The following is a 12,046-nucleotide window of genomic DNA, read 5'->3' as shown; positions in this document are numbered from 1 at the left end:
GGACTGTGGGAGGAAACCCACGCAGACACAGGAGAACATGCAAACTCCACACAGGGAGGACCTGGGAAGCGCTACCCACTGCACCACCGTGCCACCCAAGTCTCAAGATTTTTTTCTATAATAGAAAGAATATACCAAATTTGCCAGTCAATATCACCCAGGTACTCGCGTAGGAGAGGAAAAAGGCATTTGTCTTGTCACAAAACTGTGAAAATGAAGGTGGCTCAACGTGGTGTTACCTGTGCAGGTTTAAAATCCATCCATTATCCAACCCGCTATATCCTAACTACACTGTCACGGAGGTCTGCTGGAGTCAATTCCAGCCAACCGCAGGGGTCACCCACACCAAGCACTAGGGACAGTTTAGGATTGCAAATCCACCTAACCTGCACGTCTTTGGACTGTGGGAGGAAAGCGGGATACCCGGAGGAAAACCACGCACACACAGGGAGAACATGCAAACTCCACGCAGGGTGGACCCGAGAAGCGAACCCGGGTTTCCTAACTGCGAGGCAACAGCACTACCATTGTTTTTGTCGTTTTTTTAACTTTGAATAAATGGATCGCTCAAGCGGTGTGAATAAGTAGCTGACTGGAAGCGACTAAGCAGCCATTCGAACACACGGATACGGGTAGTTAACTTGCCTTGTCGTTTCTTTACACTGCTCGCAACAGTATTTTGCAGGAAGCTATGTTAAGATATTTTCAGTTACGCATTGAGTATTTTGTAGATACTGTGTCTCAAAGCTGCTTATTTAAGTTCACGAATATAAAATTCTCAAGTAAATTTTAACCTGACTACGAAAGCCTCAGTGAAGCTACTCCGCTGTTCCTGATTTGTGTCGTCCCCGATCACGTGACGCTGCTGCCCCGCGAGCGCACTCTGGCCTCACGTGGCTGTCATCGCGACGAGTCGTGCCGAGGTTACAGCCACTCTCTCCAATCACTAGTCCTTGCAGAGTAATGGCGCGGAGGCTCGAGCGGTTCTGTGAGCAGCGGAAAGGAAATGGTTTGCGATCCACGAGTGTCATCAAGCCCGGGGAGCTACTCTACCGCGCCGAGCCGTTCGCCTGCATCGTGTCGAAGAAAGGGAGAGGCGCCGTATGCGAAGGTTGCTTCTTCAGGTAAAGAATATCCAATTTGCTTTCTTATATTTATATTGCAAATATTGTCTTTGCTACTAGGGTTGTTAGTACATTAAATGCTTTTTAAGATACGCAAATACAGGATACCATGGGAAATGGCACAACTTTCTGTACTGTACTTCCATTTATAAACGTGTAAGACAAGTCACGTGGTGCTTTTTGAGCGTAATAGTTCATAATTTCGGTATTTTAATATGCATTCTTATTTTCTGTTTTCATTAGTAGAGCTGTCCAGTAGTCCTTTTAAAATTGGTGCTGAAATCGGTCATTTCGTCAGGGATCGGTGACACATTGACAGCCGCCAAGCCACAGAACAATCCTAAACCTCAGAAAACCAGTTCAGTGATATTTGGAGATTCTTAATTGCAAAATAACCTTAAATTAAGCATATGGAAAGTTTGTTGGTAAAAAATATTTTTATGTTCTAATTGTCACTAAGCAAATTCTCCCATTCCTAAATATTGTAAATCACTATGCTCTTAATCGCAATAAATTTGACCGAATTACTCAAATTTCAAAAGCACATTTCAGTTACTGCGTTTGCAATCATGTTCTCAGTAAATATTGATAAAATGAAATTACAATAGGTATTATTATTGTATACATATACAATTATGCAGTAACATAACACAAATAGTCTCAAACTAGCTTAATCCAAACTAAGGCAAGAGTCCTTGCTGAACAGAGTGTCGGTCAATCACAGGACTCATTTTTTCTAATATGGGGCTAGTATAGAATTATCTGAAATGCATATGTTTGTGAAGTGGAAGGAAAGCTGGAGAAAAAAAATACTGTAAGATTGTGCAGAATTTATATTGGCAACAGCACATATTAAATAAGTTTTAATTATAATTATTTATCAAACTATGTTTTAAAATGCAGATTTGTTTCTCTTCTTCATTCCTCAAATGTCACATACTTTCATCCCAAGAAAGCATCAGGGCAGTATCTGTCACAAAAATCATAATTTATTTCAGCTCAGAGTTGGGTTTTGAGAAAGAAAGAACGTCTTATCTGAAAATGTTTTGAATATAAATATCTTAAATTAAGTTTATACTAAAAAATAGCTTAACCAGTTTAAATACATTGCTTTCTTGAGAAACCTATTAAAGAGTTGTAATCCATGCTCTGAAAAACCACAACAAATTCATTTCCAGGAGTGCTTCTTGGATGGAGAGATTGACATTTAGATAGATAGATAGATAGATAGATACTTAATTTATCCCAAGGGGAAATTCACATAATCCAGCAGCAGCATACTGATACAAAAAACAATATTAAATTAATAATAAAAATGCAGGTAAAAACAGACAATAACTTTGTATAATGTTAATGTTTACCCCCACGGGTGGAATTGAAGAGTCGCATAGTGTGGGGGAGGAACGATCTCCTCAGTCTGTCAGTGGAGCAGGACTGAACATTTAATAACATGTACAAATTTTCACAATAAAATTCTCCAATCTCATTAATTTCATGATAGACATATGTTCAATAAATACACTGTCGTGTTGAAGTTCAGGAACTAATGATAATGAGCTGGGAGGATTTTAAGAAATATCATTGGTTGAAGAAGAGCGGTTTTTAGTTTACATTTAAAACCTGACTTAATGTTATTTTGTAGAAATTATGTGGATAGGATCAGTGAACTTTTTTGGGTTGAACCAGCCTGTTCTCATCATCTTTCCTAATGTTCTAGTATGTAACCCTTCCAGTGAAATGTGACTTAAAATAGGGGTTTTCAAACTTGGTCCTGGGGACCCACTGTGACTGCAAGATTTTATCCAATCAGCTTCTGTTTTTTTTTTTTTTATTTTATTGCAATCCATACAAAGCAATCAAGTTGTTACAAAAAGAAAAATCGAGTTAAGAACAGATCGATCCCCACCCCTGAGAGAGAGAGAAGGCCAAACGGCGTAAAATTTAAGGCTTGTAAACATACTGTGAAGGACAGCCGGGTCCCATGCCCGGCAGGGACGCCCATGCTACTTATGTTCCGGGGGAGCCGCCATGCCATGGACAGTCCAGTACCTCCCCCGGGACGCTTGGTGGCAGCCTCCCTGGCTGACGGTGTTTTCCCAACCACCCGCAGGGCTCCATGGGAGATGGAGTCCTCCACAGCTTGGTTGGGGCCCGGCGTGGCCGCTAGGGGGAGCTGCCTGCTTCCCACAGCCCGGCTGGACGAGCCTGCAGCCCCACCCGGAAGTGCAATTAGGACCAGGTGGTTAATCACCTGGAATGCTTCCGGGTGGGCTATAAAAGGGCCCAGCCACCACCACTCGGAGAGCCAGAATTGGGAGGAAGGAGACAAAGCTTGTCTGGGAGGAGTGGAGGAGCGAGGTGGAGAATTGTGGTTTGTTTTGTTTTGTGCTTTGGGACTGTGTTTGGGCTGTGTGGCACGGGGAAGACGTGTCACACAGCTGAAGAAAAAAATAAAAGTAATTGTACTTTTTATACCAGTCTTTCAGTGTTGGGTCAGGCGCCTATATAGCACCTTTTCTACAATACCTAAATTAATAAATTCTCTGTGCTTCATGAACTTATTTTAAAATATTACGGATTAGATCCTGCCATGTTTTGAAAAAAGTCTGTACGGATCCTCTAATTGAGTATTTGGTTTTTTCCAATTTCAAATAATGTAACACATCGGTTTCCCACTGACTTAAAAGTGGAGAGTTTGGGTTCTTCCAATTTATCAGAATAAGTCTGCGTGCCAAAAGTGTAGTGAATGCAATCACAATTTGTTTGTCTTTCTCCACTTTAAGCCCCTTTGGAAGAACCCCAAACACAGCTGTTAATGGGTTAGGAGGGATTGTGAGTCCAAGGCTGTCTAAGAGGTAATTAAAAATTTTTGTCCAGAATAATGTTAATTTGGTGCAGGCCCAGAACATGTGACGCAGTGAGGCTGGGACTTGGTTGCAACGTTCACAGGTTGGATCATGCCCTGGAAACGTTTTTGAGAGTTTTAGTCGAGACAGATGTGCTCGATATATAATTTTAAGTTGTATAATTGTATGCTTTGCGCATATGGAGCTCGAGTGAATTCTCTGCATTGCTACTTTCCACTCCTTTTCTGATACATTAATTGAGAGATCTTTTTCCCAGTGTTCTCTTGGATCTTTGAAAGGGAGGGATTGTAAAATGATTTTATATATTGTAGAGAAGGAGTTTAAGTCCTTGAGATTGAGCAATATTTTTTCCAGCATGGATGAGGGTACAAGATGAGGAAAATCTGGAAGGTTCTGTTTAACAAAGTTCCTGATTTGAAGATAGTGAAAGAAATGTGTAGCTAGAATGTTAAATTTGGAGTGTAATTGTTCATAGGATGCAAAGACGTTGTCTATATTAAGATCTCTAAGCAAGTTAATTCCAAATTTTTTCCAGATATTAAAAACTAAATATGTTTGTGAAGGTTGAAAGATGTGGTTCTCTTGCAGAGGTGCCACAGATAGAAGCTTCTCCGTCTTAAAATGCTTTCTACATTGGTTCCAGATTCTAAGTGAGTGGAGCACAATTGGGTTATTTGTATATTGCTGATAACGTGTGTTTATTGGAGCACAGAGCAAGGAATACAAAGAAGTACTGCAGGATTTTACTTCTATTGCGGTCCAAGCCTGTGTATGTTCTTCTATTTGTGTCCAGGTTCTTATTGCCTGTATATTTGCTGCCCAGTAATAAAACTGGAAGTTAGGTAGAGCCATGCTGCCTTCTGCCTTTTGTCTTTGTAAGGTCCCTCTTTTGATGCGTGGATGTTTTGAATTCCAAATAAATGAGGTTATTGTTGAATCTAATTGCCTAAAGAATGATTTATCAATGTATATTGGAATGTTTTGAAATAAAAAAAGAAGCTTAGGAAGAATATTCATCTTAACAGTGTTAATTCTTCCAGCTAGTGTGAGATGAAGGGTTTACCATCTATGCAAGTCTTGTTTAATTTTTTCCATGCAGACGGTGAAATTTTGTTGATATAGAGCGTTATGTTTACTTGTGATGTTTTCCCCTAGGTATTTAAACTGTTCTGCAATGATAAAAGGTAGGGTATCTAATCTAATATTATATGCTTGAGAATTCACTGGAAAGAGTACATTTTTATTCAGATTAATTCTGAGACCAGAGATCTTTTGAAATTCTGTGAGTGCTGTTAAGACTGCAGGCACAGAATTTTCTGGGTCCGATATATACAGTACCATATCATCTGCATATAATGAGATTTTCTGTTCCAGCCCTTCTCGGCTAATCCCCTTTATCTGATCAGTGTTTCGACAATGTATTGCCAGTGGTTCAATAGCAATTGCAAACAACCAGCTTCTGTTTTTAAGTGGACGCCTGGGCTAATTAAGTGAACTGTTATTTTCCAGATTCTGGGAACATAGAAAAAAGTTTGGTTAAAAAAAGTTTGTTTAAAAAAAGACTAAGCAGTTACATGGAAATATGTATTTTTTTCTTTTTAAAAATTTTAAATATACCTTTCCTGTTGTTCTAATTGTTTAATCCATTACTGTATTTACTAATTAGCAGGTCTGACACTAAAGTAGTTGCATCCTTTCACGATTCAGTGATGCTAACCAGGGTGTCTGCTCTGCTAGTTTTTAATTATCTTTATTACGATACAACAGAGGGAGCAAACTGCTCAGAGGAAGGGCAAAAAACAAACAAATAAAGCATTTAATTCTATACCAAGAACAGAAAGATTTCAATGTGTTATAAATGTAAAAATCATGTTACTGTGTTTTTCTGAATGCAGAATAAGGAAAAAATATCAGCTACTTAAAAGAGATCAGTGTTATCAGTTGTTGTCACCGATTATGACTCTGGCTGGAACAAACACCTAAAGCCACTGTGGGGCCCCAGGACTGAATTTGAAAATACCTGATTTAAAACATTGTGTCTGAAATTATTTTCTCTATACACCACATTTTGCTGTTGAAGTTATTAGTGTTGTCACAGTGCCATACCAAGACAAGTATTGAAATGTAATACCATTTGATTCTTACAATATACTGTAATTTGTATTGCAAAATAAAACCTTTTGTAACTGAAGTAGAAAACATACAAACCTATACCAAATAGACATTTAAATAAAATGAGAAGTAATTTACTGCACAACAGTGTATTGAACAGTAAATCACTTTAAACAATAAATCAATTAACAGTAGTGAAATTCTTATGAACAAGAGCTTTTAGCTGACAAGCTAAAAGAAAGAAAGAACAGTTAAAAACTCATTTTTAAACATCTTACCCAATGGCCAGGCAGCAAACTCTAGTTCTTTAATTAAAATCAAGTATGACTAATTAACAATTAGGTCCCACCTCTTACACTGTGCATTACAAATGCAAAAAGCGCAAAAGTAAGACTAGCATGTCAATATGCTCTTCCTTGAGGTGTACCTTTTTTTTGTTGCTGCAAATGAGCCCAGACATACTAAAACATGTTGTGAAACACAGCTAGAAGCAGTAGTTGAATCAGTTGAACAAGATGAGGTAAGTTTTTCTTATTTGTTTTTCACCCTGCCAGTGGATCTTCCTCTGTACTAGGTTCAGGCATCTTCTCATAAACTGTAAAGTAATTTGTGAGATGCATAGTTTCAGATGATGCAGTGTGCAGAGACTGCTGACTTTGGTGCTTCTTTTCACCCTGTATGCTTGTTAACCATCCTTTCAGATCAGTTTTGCTTTACTTTGACATTTGTTGGGTGTTTGAAGAGGGTGTTTGCTGGATTTGGGTTTCCACTTTAAGCAAGCACTTATTTAACATTTGCTTGACTTCCTCTTTTAAGATACAAAACTGTATTTAAACCTTGTGTCAAGAAATGTTGAGATGTTGAGAATCAGCAGCAGAAGGTAGTCCTCTTACCTTTGTTTTAGATTATTTTTTAGATTTTTTTTAAATTGTTAATGCTATTACTCTGATCAGCTGTCAAATGAGAAACAAAATCTTCCATGTTAACTGTAGAACAGAGGAGAGAGTGGTATTTTTTTCTCCACTGAGGCCATCAGTGAAAGAGCTTAATGGACCTAAAACATCTCTTACAGCCTCAAGAACTGCAATGTCAGAGACTTTTGGCATGAGGTGTCATTTTCTTTCCTATTGTCTTCTAGACCAGACAGCTTGCTGCTATTCTAAAAATCTCTCCACCATTTCATATGCAGAATCTCAGCATTTTGGCTCACCATGAACTAGTTTGTGTTTTGGTATCTGGAAGTCCTTTTGTTTCATTTTCAAGTGTCTGCAGACACCGTTTTTTCTTATTCTTGAGAGGGATGCTGACTCAGAAGGTATGTCTAGGCCCTTGTAAATTGCAAGGTGCAAATTGTGCCCAAAACAGGGTATCCAAGTAAGTTGTTTTTTTGTTCGATGAGGCATTATCAGTTGTGATCCCAGCTATTTTTGTCTTGTCCAACTGCCATTCATCCTGAATAACCTCCTCTATGGCTTCCCTTAAGCTTTCTCCTGTGTGCTCAGAGTTAAGTCCGACACAGCCTGGCGGAAGCAATCACAGTGGAATGCATTTATTTTTTACTTATCTACTTATAGAATAGATAGGGATAGAGTACATAATAAACTGTTGAGTTACTGCCATGTACTGTATATTAAGCAGACTTGCTTGTCCACAGATCAAGTGTGGTTGAAAAGTAACGCTTCTGTGTTAGACAATTAATTATTTTACTTTTTTTTAATTCCTCATAAAGTACAAGGATTTCAGTTTATATTAAATAATTAATTGAAGGAAGACAATATCTGTTATGTAGTTGTTGCACAAGCTGGTGAAATCCAGGTTTTTCAATAGTTTTTACAGGTGCTGGATCCCTGCATATGTATTCTGATTCTACAAGTGCCCTTTTTAATCTCTTGACCTCTGGTGATTTTTTGTCATACTTTTTATCTATACTAATAAAAGGCAAAGCCCTCACTGACTGACTTACTCACTCACTCATCACTAATTCTCCACCTTCCCGTGTAGGTAGAAGGCTGAAATTTGGCAGCCTTAATCCTTACAGCTTACTTACAAAAGTTAAGCAGGTTTCATTTCGAAATTCTACACGTAACGGTCATAAAGGTCTGCACTAACCGAAACCGATGTACGTAATTATTTCGGTGGTATGACGCCACTGTCGGTCGCCATATTGAACTTTCCAACGTCGCTAATTCTCCAACTTCCCGTGTAGGTAGAAGAGTGACCCCATCTTCATGATATTTGGTAGGCGGCTTCCCTGCGCTAACCGAAACCGATGTACGTACTTATTTCGGTGGTATGACACCACTGGCGGCTGCCATATTGAATTTTCCAACGTCACTAATTCTCCAACTTCCCGTGTTGGTAGAAGGCTGAAATTTGGCAGGCTCATTCCTTACAGCAAAAGTTAAGCGGGTTTCATTTCATAATTCTAAGCGTAGTGGTCATAACGGTCAACAACGTTCGCCATGTTGAACTTTCTTATTTATGGCCCCATCTTCACGAAATTTGGTAGGCAGCTTCCCTGCACTAACTGAAACTGATGTACATACTTATTTCGGTGGTATGACACCACTGTCGGCCACCATATTGAACTTTCCAACGTCACTAATTCTCCAACTTCCCGTGTAGGTAGAAGGCTGAAATTTGGCAGCCTCATTCCGTACAGCTTACTTACAAAAGTTAAGCAGGTTTCATTTCGAAATTCTACGCGTACTGGTCATAATGGTCGACAACGTCCACCATGTTGAACTTTCTTATTTATGGCCCCATCTTCACGAAATTTGGTAGGCGGCTTCCCTGTGCTAACTGAAACCGATGTACGTACTTATTTTGGTGGTATGACGCCACTGTCGGCCGCCATATTGAACTTTCTAATGGTCTTTGTTACTTATGGGCCCATCTTCAAGAAATTTGGTACACGGGTTCCCAACGCTAACTGAATCCTATTTACGTACATATATATGTCCATAGCCTGCAGCTCAGTCACCATGTGAGGCGGCATTGGGTCCCCCATCCCAACGCCTCCCATGTTGTTGGCTGCCTGTCTATATAAGGCCGTCTGTCTCTCCGGTCTCTACAGTATATTTCCTTCCTTGCTTCGCCACGAGATTCACGTCTCCCTGCTGATAACTACAGCCTTTTTATTTAATCCATGGATTCTCTGCTGTTTTATTGTTCGTTTATTGTGATTATAGTTATTGTGTAGATATTTTAGACTTACTTTACATTGTTCAGGTACCCATTTCCTTTATCATTCCAACCGTAACCCCATTAACATGTCTATCGAGGTGATCACCATCGATCAAAGAACTGTCACTTACCGAGTGGTTTCCATGCCCGGAGATGGCACCTGCCTTTTCCATTCTCCTTGTTACATATTGCACGGCCATATCATGCTCACTCTTGATATCCGGAGGAACATTGTGTCTTATGTATTGAATGACTGGGACAGGTTCAAGGTGTGCACTGATGATGGTACAGGAGATAATTATACTACACAGGAGCACTAGAAGAGTGAAATGCTTAAGCCCTTCACCTATGCATCTGCATGTGAGTTGATGGCTGCCGCTGAATTGTTTGGTTGTCACTTTCAAGTGTACCGAAATGGCCAAATATTTTACACCTTTCAACAACCACCAATGCCTCTTAAACATCTTAGATTCACAGGTGATGATTTGAGTAGTGGACACTTTGATGTTTATGAATGTTTAAACTCTCAAAAGCTGGATGCGAAGTTATCGATGAAACCAGTTGTATGCTTACAACGCTTGACAGATGCTGAATGTCACTTCAACACAAGTCCTACAAATACTAATGTATTTAAAACAAACCATGAAACTCAAACCGATTATGACAGCAGCAATCCAAGCTGTGAGATTTGAAACAAGATTACTTTTCACATGGCCAACTGTACATTGCATGCTCAAGAGTAAGCTCAGCGCACAGCTTGGTCATGTTACAACTGGAGGGCCGAACTCACAATGTGGTATACAAAGAGATCCTTAACAAATAATTATTGGTATATTTTCCCTCAGTTTAAACAGGTTTAATTTTCTTCTTAATAAGCATTTTAAGGCAGTACTTTGCCGCTGCGAAGTGCGGGTATTTTGCTAGTGTTGTATAAATGCAGCTGGTAGGGTAGATTGTGATTGTGAGGAACTTTTCTGTTTTTCCCCTTGGTCTATGTTTTGTGGTACAGGTTTACAGGAATCCTTGGGTTTACCATTTTTGTTTGGCACAAAGCCAAAGTATTTCCAGACACCACTGTGGCTGCACTCTTTGTCAATTAAATGTGACAGAGAAAGCTGTGACACCGCTGAGGTTGCCATCTTCATAACAATGCATGTAACACACGGATGAAGTCATTGTGTACCAGACGTGTGGAATGTAAAATCAATGCCATGAATATTGAAACCGTTTTATACATGATGGAATTTATATTATCGATACTTTTGATGTTTTTCACAACACTAGTAGGTGTAAGTAATTTACATTCCATGTATTTTTAGGTTTTTGATTTTTTTTGTTTGTTTAAACTATTACTAATGCTTAAATAACTTTTTTATCCTGTAACATCATTCTGTTTATTCATATCTTAGCTACTAGAATATAGTCACATTTCTTATAAATCAGTATAATTTGAATGTACATTATATTTCAAAGTCATTTTAATAAAGTGAGAACATTACGTTTTCCGAGTATTTATTTTTTATAATTTTCATGAATGCTTTAGTAATGCAGTTTAGTATAATTGTGCATTTTTATTGTTTACAAGAAGCTTCATGTTGGCTGAATGGTTTGGTTTTCATAATTTGTGTATTTTGTGGTGTTCTGTTGTATAATACATTTGTCATCACAATAACTAATGAATGCCATTACATTTTTAAATTCACCCATGAGCGACACTGCTTAAGATAGTCAACACATTTAGAAACCGTAAGAAGCAACTTCTTAAATTGAAATGTGAGATCTGAATTCAATCTCATGTAATCTTTAGCTTACTTTTGTAGACATCATGCAGTGTACGACAACATTTCTGTTCTATATTACTGTTCACTGTTTACTTATTTCTTACTTTATATACAGTGTTGTTGCATTTTGTTTATGCATTTGGATAGTTCTTTGTTTAATCCTGGAAAATGGTTGTCTGTCTATGTTCTCTAAAATTAATGACTTTTAAACATCTGTGTTTGCCATTTTGTTCAGGGATATGATAGAATGGCCTACTGTATCAATTCATATCTTTGAAGTTTGTTATTTTGACGTATAGAGCAATTTTTATTATGAGGTTAATGAAAAATATTTCAGAAAAAATGTAACATAAAAAACAGCAGTTTCTAATGTACACTTTATTTACATATACCACGATAGAAAGGTAATTGCTGATTGTTTGACAACGTTGAATTATTTTCTTAATTGAATACAGTGTAATGTTTTGTTACACTGTGCTAATATATTGGTCTGATGGGTGGTTTTATTTTATTTATATGGTATAGTCTCTTTTTAAATTTTTTCACCCCAATGTAAACTTTTAGGAAATGCATTCTTCTATCGTTATAGCAGATTAGTGAAATGCTGCATCACAAATGCAAACTCTAGACTATTTTTAGCTGTGTTTGGTATTTTGCACATCTCTTAAAGATACAATATTTGCTTTATTGATTGCTGTCTACTGGAGCCCTTTTATTTTGCCAATTGGATAATTAAGAATTCTGAACAGATCTTATTTTAATTTCTGAGTTTTCCTCAAGGGCAATCACTACCATTGTTGGTCAATTGTATTTGTTTGTGTATATGTTTCATGTATAGCTGTTTCAGATATATTTTGTATCTGCGGAGAGCTATGTTCATATATTACTTTCTTATCACACATAGGAAAACTGTGCTCTTTCTCTTACGTAATGTCTATTGTGTTCTGGAATGGTACAAAAATTCACAGCTAAAACT

General features: G+C 38.0%; 1 protein-coding gene across 1 annotated transcript in view; it reads left to right on the top strand.

Moving 5' to 3' along the window:
* The first annotated feature begins 670 nt into the window (after positions 1 to 670).
* smyd3 (SET and MYND domain containing 3) overlaps positions 671 to 12,046 on the top strand; it is a 1,145,948-nt gene continuing 1,134,572 nt past the window's right edge. The window contains exon 1 of the mRNA XM_039748800.1: positions 671 to 1,124. Coding sequence (XP_039604734.1) covers positions 964 to 1,124 — 161 coding nt within the window. The 5' untranslated portion in view covers positions 671 to 963. The remainder of the gene's footprint in view (positions 1,125 to 12,046) is intronic.

The sequence above is a fragment of the Polypterus senegalus genome, chromosome 3 (assembly GCF_016835505.1).
Source record: "Polypterus senegalus isolate Bchr_013 chromosome 3, ASM1683550v1, whole genome shotgun sequence".
NCBI lineage: Eukaryota > Metazoa > Chordata > Cladistia > Polypteriformes > Polypteridae > Polypterus > Polypterus senegalus.
Note: the sequence above shows the minus strand (reverse complement) of the source record. Positions and strands in the feature narration are given on the sequence as shown.